Genomic DNA, 20,394 nt, shown 5'->3' with positions numbered 1-20,394 from the left:
ACTGCGCAGACTGATAGCAGCTCGAGCGAAACTTAGAGATTTACTGATGTACAAAGTAGAGCGTTTGCTGTTGTATTCACGGCAGCGCTTTTACGAAAAGGGCAATAAGGCTCACACTTTACTGGCTCGCATGTTGTCGGAACGCTCGGCTGCCCAGTCTCCGCAGGCTCTAAGGGATACCATGGGTGCTGTCACTTACCACCCCTCAACTATCTCTAAGCTCCTCTTAAAATACTTCTCGGATCTTTACTCTCTCCCCTCCTCCTTACCGACTGACCCTGACACACGCTCCCGAAAGATTAAAGATTTCCTTTCCACCTGTAAACTACCCTCTCTTCCTGCTGAGGCGTTGGCTGACCTTAACGCCCCTATCACCTCAGAGGAACTAGAGGAAGTGCTCAAAACTCTCCCCCCCGGAAAATCACCTGGTCCGGATGGATTTACTTATCTATACTACCGGACTTTTTCGGCTGAGCTTCTCCCTAAGCTAATCCCACTCTTCAACTCTTTTCTTGATGGGGATCCATTACCTCCCTCTATGCTCCATTCTCTCATCACTTTACTTCCCAAACCTGGTAAAGACCCCCTGGACTGCGCGAACTATAGGCCCATAGCCTTATTGAACTCAGATCTGAAGCTTTTCACTAAGGTTTTAGCAAATCGCTTAGGCTATTGGCTTCCTTCCTTGATAGACGCAGACCAGGTGGGCTTTGTCCACAATCGGCAGGGAGCGGACAATACACGGCGGGCAATAGATTTAATAGATGCAGTCAATCTGAAGATAGAACAGGCTCTGGTTTTGAGCTTGGACGCTGAGAAGGCGTTTGATCGCCTAGGGTGGCCCTTTCTTTTTGAGACATTAAAACATTTTGGGCTCCGAGGCCCCTTTTTTAGGGCCATCCGGGGCCTCTACTCTGGACCGACTGCGTCTATTAAATTAGCTCATTCTCAGTCCGATGTATTTACACTCTCTAATGGTACGCGCCAGGGGTGCCCTCTCTCTCCATTACTGTTTGTACTGTGCATTGAACCCCTGGCGGCGGCCATCAGAAATCACCCAGACATTCGGGGGGTGAACATCAGAGGCAAAGAATTTAAAATTATGCTATTTGCGGATGATGTGCTATTGACTTTAACTAACCTTTACGTGTCCTTACCTGTATTGCATGACCTCTTGAGTTCCTATGGGATGTTATCGGGATATAAGGTTAACACAGCTAAAACGGAGGCCCTGCCCCTGAATATCCCTCATGATACTTATCGCCACCTCATAGCAAACTTTAAATATCGTTGGTCCTCTTCTTCTATTGGCTATCTGGGCATTCGCTTGACCCCTACTTATACCTCATTATATTCTACCAATTACCCCCCTCTGTTTAATGACATAAGATCCCTCCTGGTAAAATGGAAAGACCACTATATTTCCCTCCTGGGTCGAATTGCAGCAGTCAAAATGAGCATCCTTCCGAAGCTGCTCTATTACTTTGAGACGCTACCGGTTGGAATTCCTAAATCTGCCCTTAAATCGCTTCAAACAGCAATCTTCCGGTTTATATGGAATGGTAGGAGGCACAGGATCCCCAGATCAGTCATGATGCATAGTAAAGCGCAGGGAGGGCTTGCGACCCCGAACCTCCTATACTATTATTGGGCTGCGCATCTGCGCCATGTGTCCTCTTGGTCTCAATACCATGCCTACAAAAAATGGGCTGAGATCGAGAAACGTTGGTTAGCGCCTACTCACCCTAACTCTCTCCTGTGGCACTCCCCCCCCCCATCCCTATCACCGGGACCTCTACTGGGACCCATTGGGTTCACAAGACGCATCTGGTCATCCTGTACCTCTACGTTCCACCTCACTTCCTCAGCCTCACCACTAATTTCCTTCTTGCTTCACCCATCTTTCTCCCCAGGCTTGGAGTCAGCAGTGGTACAAACGTGGGGGAGCAAAAAACTGTTTCAGTTTGCAGATATTGTGAACCCTGTAACCCGTACGCTCCTACCTTTTGAGGAACTGGCGGATAAATATAATCTCCCACGCTCGGAGGCGTACACTTACCTGCAGCTGAGACACTTTATGAACACGACTCTAGGGTCCCTCATAGTCTCCAAACCTACCATGTTTGAACAACTAATGCGTAAAGGCCCCTCTACTAAAGGCCTAATAAGTGACATTTACAAGATCTTACACTCCCCTGTGGATGACTCCCCACTACGACACAAATATATGGTTAAATGGGAGGCTGCCCTTTCTAAAGACATTACCCCAGAATGCTGGCAAATCATTTGGGACAGAGCGGCTAAGTCATCCATTTGCACGACCTACAAAGAAACCCAATATAAAATACTTATGCAATGGTACCACACCCCAGAGCTCCTCCATAAGATGAATAGCACCATTTCTCCACTGTGTTGGAGGTGCTCTGGGGCTGTTGGGTCCTTACACCATATCTTCTGGTATTGCACAGGAATCCAACCCTACTGGACTGCAGTCTGTGCTTTAGCTTCAGCGGTACTACAGAAGCCAGTCCCACGTGACCCTGTGGTATGTCTTCTTAATCTCACTCCCAAAACTTTGGGCAAAGATTCTACTAGGCTTTTGATACAGATATTGGCGGCAGCAAAAACACTCGTCGCTCGGCACTGGAGACAGACGGCGCCTCCCTCCCGGTTGGACTTGGTTGCTAGGATTAAGGAGATGAGGTCTTTGGAGCATCTTACTGCGTCCTTAAATAATAGGTTAGAAAAGTTCGATAAAGTTTGGGCCCCCTGGGATGCGTACTCATCTCCACCGGACACTCCTGCATAGGTACCTGCTCCCTCCCTCCTTTCCCTCTTGTTCTTCCCCTCTCAATGTGTCTTCGTCTGGTCTTGTCAGTTTGCCGTGACTGTTTTGTGTTTGTTCTTTACTTGCTTGTTTTTAGTTACTGAACGAAGTTATTTTGGAGGACGATTCCTTGGTGCCTTCCGCCCTAATTGTATATAAGCCTCCTACCTTGAGATGACAATTGATTGTTACTGACTGGCTATTGTATTTTAAAGTACATCACTGATGGACGATATTTTGCCTTTTTGCGATTGTACTTCCCCTTGTGCGGAACTTGCTCTATCCCTCCTTTCTTATGCATACCTGTATTGTCGTAAAACTTCTATAAAATCTTTAATAAAAATTACATTTATAAAAAAAAAAAATATCACATTTATTGTTCTTTTCTACTTTTAATTTGATAATACTGGAGAACCTGAGATGGAGGAAGATCCCATTGATGACAATTTTTTTTCCCAAGGAATTGGATAACTGGAAACCATTGGAACGCCACAGTTTCAGGATTTTAATAGAACCTTCCATAGGAAAATCAGGAGAGTCACCCAGTATTCGCTTGTTAGCGTGAGTTAAAAGGGTTTTAAAAGGGGTTTAAAAGTTTTGCAGCAACGGAAAGAGCCAAGTATGCTGAAAGAGCAAAGTACTCTGCTCTTTCGGTTGGCTCCATAGGAATGAAGAGAGCTGCGGGTCATAAGCGGTGCTCGCCACTCTATTCATAATGCAGAAGCCGGGGGTCCGATATGGACATTGGGGGGGGGGGATACAGAGGTTGGACCCCCACGATCTCCTACTTTTCCCCTATCCTGTGCATAGGGAAAAGTTTATTTTTTTCCTGGAATACCTCTTTAGGTAGGCCGTGGCTAACAGTACAAAGTATCGCAGCGGATTTTGCTGCAAAACTTGCAGTGTGAAATCCACTGCGATAGGATACGTGTGAAACTGGTCTAAAGGGGAATTCCGGCATAAGAAAAATACATTTTTATAAAACTAGCACCCAAGATACACTATATAACGTACTAATATAGTATACTCACTAATAGTTCTGGCTTCAGTGTGGTTTTGAATTAATCAGATGGTCACATAAGAATTTACCCTTATAACAATGCTAATGTGAGAGGTGTGCCTACTTATAATATGGTTCTAAGCAGCAGGAGCAGCTAAGTCTAACAAAGGATATAAGGTCCACCAGGAAGTTAAGGACTCCTTCATGAAAAGGTGTCTCTTTCCTACAATCTGCTGTTCACTGCCTGTCGGAATTCTCCCTCTATCAGCAGAAAGACCAGGACAGAACACAGGAGGTGGGGGCGGAGCTAAGTGCAGAGAGAGTGTGTGTGGGGGAAGGGAAACTATGCTGTGCAAGTGAGAAACTATGTATATACTAGTGATGTCACGATACCAAAATTTTGAGTTCGATACCGATACTAACTTTTTTATTTCGATACTATATACCGGTTCGATACTTAGTAAAGTATAAAAAAAAAAAAACACAGGGGTAGAAATATAGTCACTAGTCATTAATACAATTCTGCTCTTCCAAATAGCCTGATCACTAAAACAGCTCTGCTATACCAAGCGATAAGACAGTTCTGCTGCACCACCCATCACTGAGACATCTCTGCTGCACCACCCATCACTGAGTCAGCTCTGCTGCTCCACCCACCACTAAGACAGCTCTGCTGCACCACCTACCCCTAAGACAGCTCTGCTGCACCACCCACCACTAAGACAGCTCTGCTGCACCACCCACCACTAAAACAGCTCTGCTGCACCACCCACCACTAAGACAGCTCTGCTGCACCACCCACCACTAAGACAGCTCTGCTGCACCACCCACCACTAAGACAGCTCTGCTGCACCACCCATCACTAAGACAGCTCTGCTGCACCACCCATCACTAAGACAGCTCTGCTGCATCACCCATCACTAAGACAGCTCTGCTGCATCACCCACCACTAAGACAGCTCTGCTGCACCACCCATCACTAAGACAGCTCTGCTGCACCACCCATCAATAAGATAGCTCTGCTGCTATCTGCACTAGTTACGGAGGAAGATTGCGGAGGAAGAGAAGAGGAGGTTACACAGGATCCCACACACTACAGCTGATCTTATCTGCTCCTCTCAGCCCCGGCCACCTCCCCCACCTGCCAGCCGGCTGGATCGTCACATGTGCTGCACATCCCCCGGCCTCCTCTCCCGGATCTCACCGACTCCCGCTCTCCCTCTTCAGCTTCCTCACCTCCAGCCTTCTCCGTCCTCCTCTCTCCCGGACCTCCCGCTCTCCCTCTTCAGCTTCCTCACCTCCAGCCTTTTCCGTCCTCCTCTCTCCCGGACCTCCCGCTCTCCCTCTTCAGCTTCCTCACCTCCAGCCTTCTCCGTCCTCCTCTCTCCCGGACCTCCCGCTCTCCCTCTTCAGCTTCTTCACCTCCAGCCTTCTCCGTCCTCCTCTCTCCCGGTCCTCCCGCTCTCCCTCTTCAGCTTCCTCACCTCCAGCCTTCTCCTCCGTCCTCCTCTCTCCTGGACCTTCCCGCTCTCCCTCTTCAGCTTCCTCACCTCCAGCCTTCTCCTCCGTCCTCCTCTCCCCGACCCCCGCTCTCCCTCTTCAGTCTCCCCACCTCCAGCCTTCTCAGTCCTCCTCTCTCCCGGACCTCCCGCTCTCCCTCTCCAGCCTCCTCTCTCCCGGGCCTCCCGCTCTCCCTCTCCAGCCGCTCTCCTCTGTGCAGCTCCTCTGCATAAATCATCTGTTACACACAGTAGCCGACCCCCGCTGTATACGGAGCGGGCTCAGGAGGGGGGTAATGCCGCTGTCAGTGTGACAGCGGCATCTATACACTTAAATAGCCGGCACTAGCAATAGCTAAGTGCCGGCTATTTGAAATTGGCGCCAATGGGAGCGGAGGGAGGGAGAGCAGAGGAGGAGACTGCAGGGGGCAGGGAGAGGCACATAGAGAACACGGCCGGCGCTCAGCTAGCCACCCACCGTGTTCTCAGCTTAACTTAAAGTTTCGATACCAGGAAATCCTGGTATCGAACCGTTTTTTTGCCCGAAATATCGATAGTAGTATCGATATTTCGGTGCATAGTGCATCCCTAGTATATACATCATGACTCATTCCTCTAGAGTGTTCACACTGTGTATAAAAGGTAAATCAAGGCTTTCCCTCCTATCTCCTTCTACCCATACAGTCCTGAGCAGGTGTGTCCTGTGTTCTTGCTATGTACACAGTGCACTAAAAGTATACAACATGCACTGAACTCCTTGCAGATCTTTTCTGCTACATGTGGACGGTATTGTAATTCATCATAGATATTTTATGCTGAATCTTCACTAAAAAGTTGCAATGTCTGAACTTAAGTTATAAAAAAAAGATACAAAAAGAAAAGGTAGCAGATAACTGAGATACAGGGTATATGGATGTCATAGAAGGAGATTCCCCAACTGTGATCCCCTCTATAAGCGAGGGCAGTTTGTGTTCTGGTGATTTAAAGCCATTCTTGTATAACATGGACAATTATTCATGTGAATGGCTGCCAGCTAATACTACACATGCCTGGCTAGCCATGGTTTCCCTCTGCAAAATCAGCTGTTTAATAGGAGAGGACACATTTGAAAATGGTTTGTCAGAACATCATGATCCCACTATGACTGTGATACACTGATGGTTATAGAACGTTTTCATAGATCATAGATGGAAAAGCTCGTGATAATCCTGATTTCCATTACATTTCCTTTTATGATGCTGTGATGAATACTCACCATATATCTGCAGGTCTCCTGTACTCTTCCGCATGGGTTGCACAAGGCTGGGATGTCCCACTTGGGAGATGAATTCTGCCCCCTGATGTGATTCCACAGTGGGGGTGAAGACCAGACATGACTTATATGAGTATGTGTTATTGGGCTGTCTGCCTAATTCAGTATTGTAGATCCTATACGCCCCATCTCCAGCTATGTGATGTGTATCTCCGTATAGTTTGTCCTTCCTCAGCCACATCCCCACCAATAGATCTGGAAAGCAGTTGGAGATGATGCATTCCAGGGAGGCCTCAGTGTTATTATACAGAGGTGGCACCTGTATAGCCACCTGAGGACGATATGGGTAATCTGCAGGAAAGGAATGAAATATGTGAGAGTCTCATCATCTGCTCACCAGTATAGAAACACAGAAACAATGAGCAGAAATCAAATCGGTCCTAGTGCCGTCTTTGGGGTATGAAACATATTTGTAGGAGCAGTGTCAATGAGGCAAGGTCTCGTTGTGTCTGTGCCTTAGGCCTGTGATACCTCTTGAGCCTTTCTCTCCGCCCTCTCTCCTTTTAGCAATGCCCCTGGTCAGGATTTCTCCTTTGAAGCATTGATTGCTGCAGCGCATGCACACAACACCCCCCCATCAGGCATTGCTGAAGGCAGATTGCAAATATGTTTATACCCCAAAGTCCTATGATTGACCCCTGCCAAAAACTGGGAGGTACTGTAGAAAATTACTTACAAGTAATGAGTTTTTGCTCCCAAAAAACTAACATTCCTCAGTGGCTATTTAAAGTTTAGAACATAACTTTTAAATACAAATTGACCAAGTACAAATGGAAATTATTTAAAATTAGACACCATTTTATATTCCTATAGATAGCATGGGGTTTGTGATGCTGAGCAGTATAAATATGGGTGCACTATATAATACCGCAGTGTTACTACACACAGCAATGTTACCATGTAGGTCTGCGCAGACCAGATGTCTTTAGGCTATTCAGCGTTTATTAATTCAATGGTAACACATTTTTGGAGCACTGGGCTCCCTTTGTCAAACCACAAGGATACAACTAACATGGTACAAGCGGACTTAAAGTGACACTGTCACCCCCTTTTTGCATTATGACTGCTCTACACAGGTGTAATTGGTAAATTGAGCAGTTTTCATACCTCATTTTATTTCATATGTCATAATGGTTGTTCCAGTAAAAAGTAATCTTTTGTCTATTGGGATTGGGATACCTGGGCGGGGCTATACGGCCGAAGTGCCACTTAGCCATGCCCTCCATGCCACATAGGCCACTTCCCCTTAGCGGCCATTGGTGTGAGCCAATCTAGTGGGGGTGGGGCCTAGACCTTTAGGCAATCCAACAAGAAAGAAAAAAGTGATGGCACTACCCGGCTCTCCACTAGATGGCACTCTGTCTCAGACTGGGTCCGGTATGTGGTGGTGCTCAATCCGAAATAAACATGCTGTATGAACAATAAAGGATGAAAGGAGGCACTCACCAGCAGTGTATTCAGACCATCCGGCTTTTATTGCTGTGTCTCCCCCGCTCCCCCTGCGCACAGCAATAAAAGCCGGATGGTCTGAATACACTGCTGGTGAGTGCCTCCTCTCATCCTTTATTTATTGTTCCTAGACCTTTAGGCCGGCCCTTCCAATGGCTGCGGAGGGGGTGGGGCCAAGTGGCGCTGGGGCGTGGCTAACAGGTGCTTCGATCACGAAGCCCCGCCCAGGTATCCCTATTAACTCATTTGTAAATAATTTTACCCCAAAAGGACCTATCTGAGCCCAGCAACAGGAAAGAACTTGATGACAGCTAACGGTACCTGTGGTTTGGGGGAGTTGTAGGTGGGTACAGATTTGTTTTAAAACTGCAATATAAATATAATGTGGTCACGAAGAGATTAGAATGAGAGTAGACATGACATCCTTTGAGTTGTGCAGGATCACAAAGACAGAATGGGCGCCCCAGATGTCAGGGTAAGCATGAAAGGTAAGGAGCAAAATATCACTGAACTGTCTTATGACTGCTCCACCCTCACTGTTTTTTTAGTCCATAGGCAGCACAGAGACATAAGGGTTAACTAGTTTATCCTATACTGCCAGACAGAAGAAAACAAGATTAATTTAACAATTAAACAGACCAAAAATGTATCCATAAAAGAGAGCCAGAGGCAATGAACAGACGTGTAAGTTATGTAGCAATACAAAATTTAATTAGGGTGGGGGGGGGGTGGGGGGGGGCTGTGCTGCCTACGGACTCATGGAAAGAAGTAAATTTGAGTAAATTTAAGCTTTCCATATCGTCCTACGGCAGCACATTGACATAAGGGAAAGCAAAGCAATGTCAAACAAAAAGGGAGGGATATCATCCAGAGAACGCCTTTTCCAGCACCTTTCTGATGAAGGCCACCCTGTCATGAAACATTTGTAATGTTTCATGAATGTAGTAGGAGAGGACCATATAGCCACAGAACAGATCTGTTGCAAGGAGACTTGAGCCAGCTCTGCCCAGGAGGTAGAAGTATAATGTGTTGAGTGAGCTCTAATCCCAACAGGTGGGGGGAGATTTATCAAACATGGTGTAAAGTGAAACTGGCTCAGTTGCCCCTAGCAACCAATCAGATTCCACCTTTCATTTTCCAAAGAGTCTGTGAGGAATGAGAAGTGAAATCTGATTGGTTGCTAGGGGCAACTCAGCCAGTTTCACTTTACACCATGAATGATAAATCTCCCCCGTGGAGTTAAGTCTTTGAGTTTGTAACACTCAGATATGGCATCCTTTATCTACCTAGAAAGAGAGGCTTTGGAAGCAGCTCTACCTTTGTTGGGACCTTGGAACTGTAAGAACAGCATATCAGATGAATGGAAGTCCTCTGTTCGAGCCAAGTAGGCTAGCACTGACCTCTTAACATCAAGGCAGTGGAGTTTTGCCTGTTCTTCACTGAGGTTGATCATGTAAACTCGGGAGGACAATTTCCTGGTTGAGGTTGGAAACAGAAGGGGCCTTAGGAAGGAACCCTGGTTTCATACGAAGAATGAGGCAGTCATGATTAATAGATAAATACGGCTCCTTACAAGAGAAAGCTTGCATCTCCCCTACACGTTTGGCTGAAACATTCGCCACTAAAAACAGAGTTTTCCAGGAAAGAAGCTTGAGAGAAATCTCCTCCAAGGGCTCAAAGGGCTGTCCTGAGAGAACCCTTAACTGGAGGACGCAGATTTCTGATAGCCTTAAAGAATCCTCTGACCATAGACTGGTTAGAAAACTTGCCTTCAAACAGACAGTTGACAGCAGAGAAATGGACTTTAAGGGTGGTATTACACGGGCCGATGGGGGCCCAATAATACCTGTAAACGAGCGACGATCTGCTAGATCGTAGCTCGTTTACTGGGCCTATTACACGGCCCGATAATCGTTTAACAAGGGCTGCAGCCCTTGCTTGAACAATATACATTACCTATCCACGTTCTAGGGCTGCTCCTGCAGTCCGCTTCTCACCGGGTCCCGCTCTCTAGCTTCAGAGTGGCCAGTCAGCTGACAGGCCACCCAACCAATCACAGACCGGGACCGCCGCAGCCTGTGATTGGCCGGGCGGCCTGTCTAGCTCTGAAGCTAGAGCGCTTGGGACCCGTGGAGAAGCGGACCGCAGGAGCAGCCCTGGAACGTGGATAGGTAATGTATATCGCGAGTCGCCGGCCGCACACCGCTATTACAGGTAGCGTTGCGCGGTCAGCGCCCAACAAATATAGGTCCAAACCTATATAAACGGTCAGCCGATGATCACTGTCATCTGCTGATCGTTGTATTTATTACATGGAGCGATAATCGGCCGAATCGGGCCGATTAGCGTTCCATGTAATAGTACCCTAAGAGTATTGAACTTCAAGCCCTTAGCAAATCCCTCTTGCAGGAATTTTAAGACGTCAGGAAGAGAAGGGATGCTTAAGCCATGGGATTCACACGAGGATCTAAAAACTTTGGCGACTCTTCTATATACTTTCAAGGTAGCTGGTCTTCTGGATGACAAGAGAATTTTGGCCACATCATCCGAGAATCCTTTCTCTAGAAGAAAATGGAGGTTCTGTGGGTTTGGATGAAGAAACCCCTCCTGAGTGAGAGGGTCTGACGAATTGGAAAGGTCCTGTAGCAGCCCTTCGAAAGTTTTAATGCGAGCGGGAACGGGAGTACTGCTATGACTGTGGCTTGGTCCTAAAAGATCTTTTTTAGGAAAGAGATAAGTCAGCTTGTTCTTCCAACTGATAGACAACCCGTAATCTGGATGATCCTGTTTGAAGATTGATACAATCCAAGATTTAGTCAGATGACTAAACTAGTCCCCTTACGGTAAATCACATACAAAAAAACAAAACAGCAAAAAAGAAAGCTAAATGGGGAAAACACCAATAAAACATCACTTATAATAACAATCTTATAAAATAGATAACACCCCACAAACATTTAATACCACAGCCGTGGTCCTTGCTAGAAATAATCAATTTAGCCACGCACTTTAGCCATGGCACTCTTTGGGCTTAATTCACACTGAAAAAAATCTCTCTAGTGGAAAGGAGAAAAAATAAATGATACAATCTCACCCACTCCACGGTTAGTCTCAGTGTTTCTCTTTCTGGAGTCCAATACGGTACGATGCAGGGGTACACAACCTTGTCGGGCAGTCAGGATAACTCACCCTGTTTTATAAGATCGTTATTAAAAGTGATGTTTTATTGGTGTTTACCCCATTTAGCTTTCTTTTTTGCTATTTTGTTTTTTTGCTTGAAGATTGAGCAGAAGGACTTGACCTTCCTGTTCTTCCTTTTTGCCATGACATCGATGTCGGGGTACCCGAAGATACTAGCTATCCAATTGAAGGTCTCGGCATGAAGACTCCATTCCAATTGACACAACTAATTCCGGCTAAGCCAATCTGCTGCTTCGTTCAGGACTCCCCTGATATGAACAGCTTTCAAGTCCAGAAGATGATCCTCCGCCCACATCATCGGATAACAACACTCCCTCATCAGGGAGGGCAACTTGGTACCCCCCTGTTTGTTCACATAGAACATGGTCGCTGAGTTGTCTGATTGGATCAGAACTCGATGGCCCTGGACATGACTCGAGAGAGACACCAGGGCACGATGAACAGCTCTCAGTTCCCTCAGGTTCAATGAACTCCAACCCTCCTCAGAGGTCCACGCCTGCTGGACCCACAGATCTCCCATATGCGCCCCCCAACCTGCTCTGGAAGCGTCTGTGGTGACAAACAACTGGGGAGCACTGGACAGTGACCTCCCTTTGCGCACCTTGTCCCGCCTCAACCACAAAGATAGGTCTTTCCAAGTGGCGCTGTGGAGTGACAGAGCCAAATCTAGGCCCGATTGGAGGCAGTTCCACCAGGAGATAATGTCTTGCTGGAGTAACCTCATGTGCGCACATGCCCAAGGCACAGCCTCCAGAGAGGCTGTCATCGACCCCAGAACTCGCATGTCCATTCTGATTGTGATGTCTGGACAGGAGAGAAGAGCTCAGACTTCTGTCATCAGCTTGGATGATCTAACTTCTGTAAGGTAGAGCTTCATTGGAGACGAATCTATGATGAAACCTAGAAACTTGCATGCCTGTGAAGGGACCAAGTTGGATTTGTTTAGGTTCAAAATGAATCCATTATTCTCCAAGACTTCCCTGGTTAGACAAATATGTTCGAGGAGAGTGTCTTGGGAAGCGGCCTTGATAAACCAATCGTCCAAATAAAGAACGATAAATATGCCCTGAAGCCTGAGTTGGGCAGCCAAGATCACAATGATCTTTTTAAAAACCCTTGGGGCTGTGAAGAGGCCAAAAAAAAAAAAGCAACCTGAACTGGTAATGAAGAGTTTTCTTCCTTCTGAGGATGGCCACTCGGAAAAACTTGCGATGGGATGGAAAGATGGGAATATGCATCCTTCAAATCGATTGTGGCAGCAAAGTCGTTCTTCTGAAGGATGGCAATCACAGACCTGATGGTCTCCATTTTGAAATGCTTGCAGTTGATATATCTGTTCAGGAACCATAGGTTTATCACAACTCGCTAATCGCCTTATTTTTTAGGGACCGCAAAAATCCTGGAATAAATACCTCGACCTTGCTGGTGAAGAGGGACCCTCCCTCTCTATGGTGTTTTTCCCCAGAAAATCTAAAAGCAGATTGTGGAGTTTTCAACTGTCCTTGTTGCAGAAGAACACATTGCAGGGAATTTAGAAAATTCTATGGAGTATCCTCTCGACACTACTGATCTGGCCCAGGCATCTGAGGTTGTTTTCTCCCATATTGTAGCGAAGAGGCTGAGCCTTGCCCCTACACCTGGGGAGACAACTCTTGCGTCATTGTTTTTTATCTTTGTTGTCAGAGAACTGCTGGTAGAAGAGCTACCACCTCGGGGCTTGAACTTGTTCTATCTACTTTGAGGGGTGACTCGTCTCCCAGCGGGGGACCTCCGGAATGTTTTACGAAAGGACCTAAGGATCTAACAAACCGTCCGGCTGAAATGGAAAAGAGCAAAAGCAGGCTTTGGATGAAAGATCCCCGGGTCATTCCATAAGTCTCTTTTGGCTGTAGTGGCCATAGCCATGATTTTAGAATTCAGACATAAAGAGTCAAGAGGGAAATCAGCCAGAAAGTCCGAAGCTAGCTTCATATCTTGTATACTCTTAAGTAGATGCTCTCTTCTCACCCCTTGCTCAATGTCCCTGGATAGCTCACTAAGCCAGACTCTCAAAGCCCGACCAACTGGAACTGCTAATAAGGCGGCTTTGATACTGACAGCAGCCGTAGAGTAAATTTTCTTCAATGAAGAATCAGCTTTACGATCTATCGGGTCCTTTAACAAGGAGGACTCCTCTGCTGGATACATAGATTTTTTTAGATAGAAAGCCAGATCAATTTTGGGAGGATTCTCCCTAGGTTTAGAAACCTTAGAATCCAAACTGTACAGTCTTGAAGCGTGAGCTAGTATCCAGCTTATTTTCTGGCTTTTGCCAGTCTTGCTCCATAAACTCCTTCAGGAGTTGGTGAGAGGGAAGAACAGTATATTCCGTTTTAGGAAAGTAGAAAAGCTTCTCTTTCTTAGGTAAACTAGAAGGTGGTTCTCCCTCTAGAGTACTTTTCACGGCTTTGATAAGTTTTCTTGCAGAGTCTTTTTTAACCTCTTAAGGACGCATGACGTACCGGTACGTCATGCGTCCGCAAGAGGTGTTCAGAGCGGGGCCGCGCGGCGAAACCTGCTCTCAACCGCCACGATCCCGGGTGCTGCGTGTAGCCCGGGACCGCGGCTATTAGCGGGCACGGTCTGATCGCTGTGCCCGCTAATTCAGTAATCGGATGCAGCTGTCAAAGTTGACAGCTGCATCCGATTACTGTATGCAGCACTTCCCTGGTGTCTAGTAAGGTGGACGTTGTCCCGGAGGAGCGATCCACACATCCTGCTCCGATGTGCCGATCTCATTGATCTTTGATGTATAAGTATAGAGCAAAGATCTCAATGAGATATCAGTGCATTTATACTAGAAGTGCCCCAGGGAGAATAACCCTAACCCCAGGGGGAATAACCCTAACCCCAGGGGGGCTTCTAGTATAAGTGTAAAAAAAAAAAAAAAAAAAGTGTTATCAATAAAAAGCCCCCGCCCCTAATAAAAGTTTGAATCACCCCCCTTTTCCCATGTTTTAAATAAAAGTAAATAAATAAACATGTTTGCTAACGCCGCGTGCGTAATCGCCCGAACTATTAATCACATTCCTGATCTCGCACGGTAAACGGCATAAGTGCAAATAAATCCCAAAGTGCAAAATTACGCATTTTTGGTTGCATCAAATCCAGAAAAAATGTAATAAAAAACGATCAAAAAGTCGTATATGCGCAATCAAGGTACCGATAGAAAGTAAACGTCATGGCGCAAAAAATGACACCTCACACAGCCCCATAGACCAAAGGATAAAAGCGTTATAAGTACTGTATGGGAATAGAGCAATTTTAAGGAACATATATTTGTTAACAATGGTTTGAATTTTTTACAGGCCATCAGATAAAAGAAAAGTTATACATGTTATATATCGTTGTAATCGTAACAACTTGAGGAACATGCATAACAAGTCAGTTTTACCCCAGGGCGAATGGCGTAAAAACAAATATCCCCCAAATAAAAGAAATGCCTTTTTTTGTTCAATTTCACCACACATTGAATTTTTCTCTGGTTTTGCAGTGTACTTTATGCAAAAATTCAGCCTGTAATTGCAAAGTACAATTAGTGACGCAAAAAATAAGGGCTCATGTAGGTTTCTAGGTGGAAAAATGCAAGTGCTATGGCCTTTTAAACACAATGAGGGAAAAACGAAAACGCAAAAACAAAATTGGCTTCGTCCTTAAGGGGTTAAACAAAAAAAGGTCCTAGGGGGTACCTTTATCAGAAGCCCCTGAAGCTGAAGAACCTACCTAACCCTCAGAAAGAAGGTGAAATTAGCTGGCAGCAAGGTACGCAAGTGCAGAGAGCAGCACTCACTGCACATAGACACGACTACTCACCAATCCTATTGTCTGCAAAGAAACCGGAAGTCCCGCCTTGCAATGAAGCTCTCCAGGACTCCGATGCTAAGATGGCGGCGCTACCAAAAACAGCAATTACCAGAAGCGGGGAAGCACATGCCTATTCTGACATGGCTGCGCTGCTACTGCGAGGTGAAAACAGCTTGAACAAGGATTAAGCAGCTTCCCAGGAGCTTCGGATTCTACAGCTTCCCTGGCGGCTCCACAGGAAGTACCGCCCCAAACAGGAAGTGAGAAAGGATCATGCCACATCCAGCATGGCGCTGCTGCGAAGTGCCTACAGCATGGGTCTCAAACTTGCGGCCTGCGGGCCAACTGCGGCCCTCGGGACACTAGTTTGTGGCCCCCACCTCAATGGTAAATTTTACTGTAAGTGCGGCCCGGGGGCGCTCCGGCAGAGATCTGCACTGCACATGTAACTACAAATAGAAGATAGATGTGCGGATTTTCTGCCGGAGCGCCCCCTCCCCCACCCTCCACCCGGGCTCCGGCAGAAAATCGGCACATCTATCTTCTATTTGTAGTTACATGTGCAGTGCAGTGCAGATCTCTGCCGGAACGCCCCGGCCCCCTCCTCCCGGAGCATGACGTCACCTGGACCGCACGTCCAGCCTATCAGTAAGGGGACGTGCGGCCTGGGTGAAGTCATGCCCCGCCGGCCCTCAGATAAGAGTACTCTCGGCGGGGGGTGATAGTGGTGTGTGGAGGAGAGCTGGGGGTGATAGTGGTGTGTGGGGGAGGGCTGGGGGTGATAGTGGTGTGTGGGGGAGAGCTGGGGGTGATAGTGGTGTGTGGGGGAGGGCTGGGGGTGATAGTGGTGTGTGGGGGAGAGCTGGGGGTGATAGTGGTGTGTGGGGGAGGGCTGGGGGTGATAGTGGTGTGTGGGGGAGAGCTAGGGGTGATAGTGGTGTGTGGGGGAGGGCTGGGTATCATAGTTCTGTGTGTGTGGGGGGGCTGGGGGTGATAGTTCTCTGTGGGGGGAGGGATGGGGGTGATAGTTCTCTGTGGGGGGGAGGGCTGGGGATGATAGTTCTCTGTGGGGGGGAGGGCTGGGGATGATAGTTCTGTGTGGGGGGGAGGGCTGGGAGTGATAGTTCTGTGTGGGGGAGGGCTGGGAGTGATAGTTCTGTGTGGGGGAGGGCTGGGAGTGATAGTTCTGTTTGTGGATGAGGGCTGGGAGTGATAGTTCTGTGTGTAGGTGGGAGGGCTGGGAGTGATAGTTCTGTGTGTGGGGGAGGGCTAGGGGTTTTAACAGATAAAAAAATTAAATAAAAACATTTGATGACATTGGAATGTTTTTGTAAGAGCTTTTCTTGTGGAAAACCTGATGCGGCCCAGCCTCACCCAGACTCTACCTCCAGCGGCCCCCGGGTAAATTGAGTTTGAGACCCCTGGCCTACAGCTTGACCTCAGCAGCCACAAGCCTTGCCAGGAGCCTTGGACGCCTGCACTGGCAGGCAGCCACAGAGGAGTGGACCCCTACCAGTCAGTGTCACAGGGCCTAACTGCATTGCACCTTGGATCTAAACAGTAGGTAATGCAGGCAGCAGGGGAAGGAGCTAATACTGCTGGCCACGGTCAGCAATAAGCTTCAGAAATATACTCATGTAGGACTCCTTAGTAACACAGAGATAAAGGAACTACTTCTGCCTGCAGAAGAAACAAAACACGCTGTTCATTGCCTCTGGCTCTCTTTTATGGATGCCTTTTTGGTCTGATTGTTCAATTAACCCTTATGTCTCTGTGCTGCCGTAGGACGATATGGAAGTGCTAGTTCTGTCACAGTGCTCTCTGCTGCCACCTCTGTCCATGTCAGGAACTGTCCAGAGCAGTAGCAAATCCCCATAGAAAACCTCTCCTGCTCTTGATAGTTCCTGACATGGACAGAGGTGGCAGAAGAGAGCACTATGTCAGACTGGAAAGAATACACCACTTCCTGCAGGACATACAGCAGCTGATAAGCACTGGAAGACTGGAGATTTTTAAATAGAAGTAATTTATCTGTAAAACTTTCTTAAATCAGGTGATTTTAGATAATTTTTCTTCTCTGGTGTGGTCATATAGGGAAACAAAGTGTGTTTTGCATGCTGAAAGTAGCACCAAATCTATTATAGGCTATGTTCACACAACATGTAAACTAACAATGGCCGTTATTTGGCACTCAAAACAATGGCCGTTGTTTGCAGTGAAATTTCCATTAAAATTAATGCAGAGCGGCCGAAAATAATTTACATGCTCATTATTTTGACGGCCGTATCAAACAATGGCCGTTGCTCAATACATTGTGTGAACAATGGCTGGTGTTTGCATTGACTTCAATGTAACACATTTCACTATGAAAAGAATGAAAGTTGTTTTAATTGAAAACAGACCTTTTTTTCATAAAATGTACAGTGTGAACATAGCCAAATAATGCACAACAAACCTTAAATGTTATTGTTTTGCTTTTCTTCGGTTAAGTCCTATTGTTATACCACCACTGATACCAGTCCCCCATGTTACACCCCTCACCTTCATCCCGTATAGACATCTCTCTGCGCTCAGGATGATCCATAGACTCATGATTCCAGGTCACACAGATTCTGAAGTTCGGATCCTTTAAATAATTCTCAGAAACTTTACAGTCACTGGTTACAGTATAGGATTCATCCATATTAGTAGTATATTCCTCTGTGGACGGGAAGGTCTGGGTCACTTGTTCTGATCCACAGAGCCATGTAATCTGGATATCTCTGGGGTAGAAATTCTCTAGTATCAGAGAATATATTATCTCCCCATTCCCAGCAGTTACTCTCACAGGTTTTCTGTTCTCTGGTTTTCCTAGAAAGAAATGAAACATTCAGGAAGAGTATACGGTCAGTCACACACAGTGATCCATCATCCTGTTCAGCTTCTCTGTCACTAGTTTATGCTGCCCTGAGATAGGACACCATAAGCCTGCTGACAGAGTCTTTAACCACGCCTGTCACTTAACCCCCTTCCTTGCTGGCAGTGGTGCAGTGCCAGATCAGTCTGGCCCCCAAGGGGTTGAGAGGGGATGATAGGTATTCTGTTCCTGCCTTTTTTGTCTCTCAGATATTGGTATCCCGAGGATTATGTCAGATTCTATAGATGACCAGCAGATTTTTTGGTTTAACAAAATGGTCAAGGGGTGTTTTTATTTGAATTAAAAAAAAATTCACAAGTCTATTGTCTTTCTTTCTTTACTTTACAGACTTAGTAGTGGAAGCCGTCTGATAGACACCATCCATTACTAAGCAGGGGATTAGTGTTAGCTTCTGCTACTAAGTCTGTAAAGTAAAGAATAAAAGACAAGACACAAGTGAAAAATATTCTTTATTCAAATAAAAACATCCCCACACCCCTTGTTGACCATTTTATTAAACAAAAAATCAGCTGGTCATCAATGTAGTCCACCGAATCATACATAATCTTCAGGATACTGATATCTGAAAAACAAAAAGGAGACACACACACACACAAAAGGCAGGGGCAGAACATCCATCATTTTTACAGGTGTTCTGCACCTTATAGTATGCAGCATCTGTATAGACAGCTGATTACAGTCTGACACACAAGGGGTTAAGTGAAAATGCACTGCATTCCCACTCAACTCTTTGGGTGCCATGCCGCACAGTCTAGCCCCAGGGAGTTATGTTTATAAAAATAAACAAAGCCTGGATTTCAACTGTCCACCTGGGGAAAGCAGCTCAACATGAGGATTCTTCGTATATCCTCTCCTTCTCCTCCTCTTCCTTCAATTCTCAGCCAACAGCCAATTCTTGGGCCGAAATGCTGTGTCTGGCATAATTTTTGGGAAGCTCACCTGCTACCGCTTTTACATGGGTCACTCTGTCATCACCGCCATGCTGTGTCTGGCATAATTTTTGGGAGGCTTACTTGCTACCTCACTTTTTATGGTTCTGTGTCCTCACTGCCATGCTGTGTCAGTCTAAGTTTTTGGGTGGTGCATATGCTACCTATTTTAATGGTTCCCTGTGTCCTCACCGCCATGCTGTTGCCTAGAATTTGGCATAATGGTGGGATCAGGCAGCCTCAGAGGCATCCATGCATGCTGCCCCTGCTGTTTCCTGTCCTTTTAGATGGTATTTCTATCATTTTCTGAGGTTTACAGGTTTTCCCACAACCTTTCCTGTGCTGAGCTTGAATCCCCAGCAAATATGCTCGAGTTTCTCATTGACTTCAATGGGGTCCGTTACTCGAAAGGAGCACCCGAGTATCGAGAAATATTCGTCCCAAGTAACGTGCACCTGAGCATTTTAGTACTCGCTCATCACTAGTTCTGGTCAATTAAAGCCATTCTTGTATAACATGGAGAATTATTCATGTGAATGGCTGCCAGCTAATACTACACATGCCTGGCTAGCCATGGTTTCCCCTCTGCAAAATCAGCTGTTTAGCAGGAGAGGACACATTTGAAAATGGTTTGTCAGAACATCATGATCCCACTATGACTGTGATACACTGATGGTTATAGAACGTTTTCATAGATCAGAGATGGAAATGCTCATGATAATCCTGATTTCCATTACATTTCCTTTTATGATGCTGTGATGAATACTCACCATATATCTGCAGGTCTCCTGTACTCTTCCGCATGGGTTGCACGAGGCTGGGATGTTCCACCTGGTAGATGAATTCTACCCCCTGATGTGATTCCACAGTGGGGGTGAAGACCAGACATGACTTATATGAGTATGTGTTATTGGGCTGTCTGCCTAATTCACTATTGCAGATCATGTACGCCCCATCTCCAGCTAAGTGATGTGTATCTCCGGATAGTTTGTCCTTCCTCAGCCACATCCCCACCAATAGATCTGGAAAGCAGTTGGAGATGATACATTCCAGGGAGGCCTCAATGTTATTATATAGAGGTGGCACCTGTATAGTCATCTGAGGACGATATGGGTAATCTGCAGGAAAAGAATGAAATATGTGAGATTCTCATCATCTGCTCGCCAGTACAGAAACACAGAAATAATAAGCTGAAAACAACAAAGATGATTAAAGGGGTACTCCAGGGGGGAGGGGGGGGGGGCGCACACTTTTTTGCTGGGATCGGGGAGGAGGTGGGCGAGGGAAAAGACGTCCACTCACCTCCCCGGTTCCAGCGGCGGGTCCCGTATCGCGGAGCTCCGGTGCCCGGACGTTTCCGGATGTCTGACGCGGGCCAGAGACAAGCCACTCAGTGAAGGAGGCGGGATCTGAGCGGA

The 20,394-nt window shown here is 46.6% G+C and overlaps 1 protein-coding gene across 2 annotated transcripts in view; it reads right to left on the bottom strand.

Annotated features, from left to right (window-relative positions):
- LOC138801509 (uncharacterized) overlaps positions 1 to 20,394 on the bottom strand; it is a 79,506-nt gene that overhangs the window by 6,507 nt on the left and 52,605 nt on the right. For both annotated transcript variants that reach the window (XR_011364625.1, XM_069984417.1), the window contains exons 18-20: positions 19,747 to 20,094; positions 17,672 to 17,980; positions 6,581 to 6,928 (exon numbers count right to left, since the gene is read on the bottom strand). Coding sequence is in view for 1 of the 2 variants with exons in the window: in XM_069984417.1 (XP_069840518.1) it covers positions 6,581 to 6,928; positions 17,672 to 17,980; positions 19,747 to 20,094 (1,005 nt within the window). In the remaining variant the exon portion in view is untranslated. The remainder of the gene's footprint in view (positions 1 to 6,580; positions 6,929 to 17,671; positions 17,981 to 19,746; positions 20,095 to 20,394) is intronic.

Source organism: Dendropsophus ebraccatus, chromosome 9 (assembly GCF_027789765.1).
Source record: "Dendropsophus ebraccatus isolate aDenEbr1 chromosome 9, aDenEbr1.pat, whole genome shotgun sequence".
Taxonomy (NCBI): domain Eukaryota; kingdom Metazoa; phylum Chordata; class Amphibia; order Anura; family Hylidae; genus Dendropsophus; species Dendropsophus ebraccatus.
The sequence above is the reverse complement of the archived record's forward strand: the minus strand, read 5'-3'. Positions and strand labels throughout refer to the sequence as shown.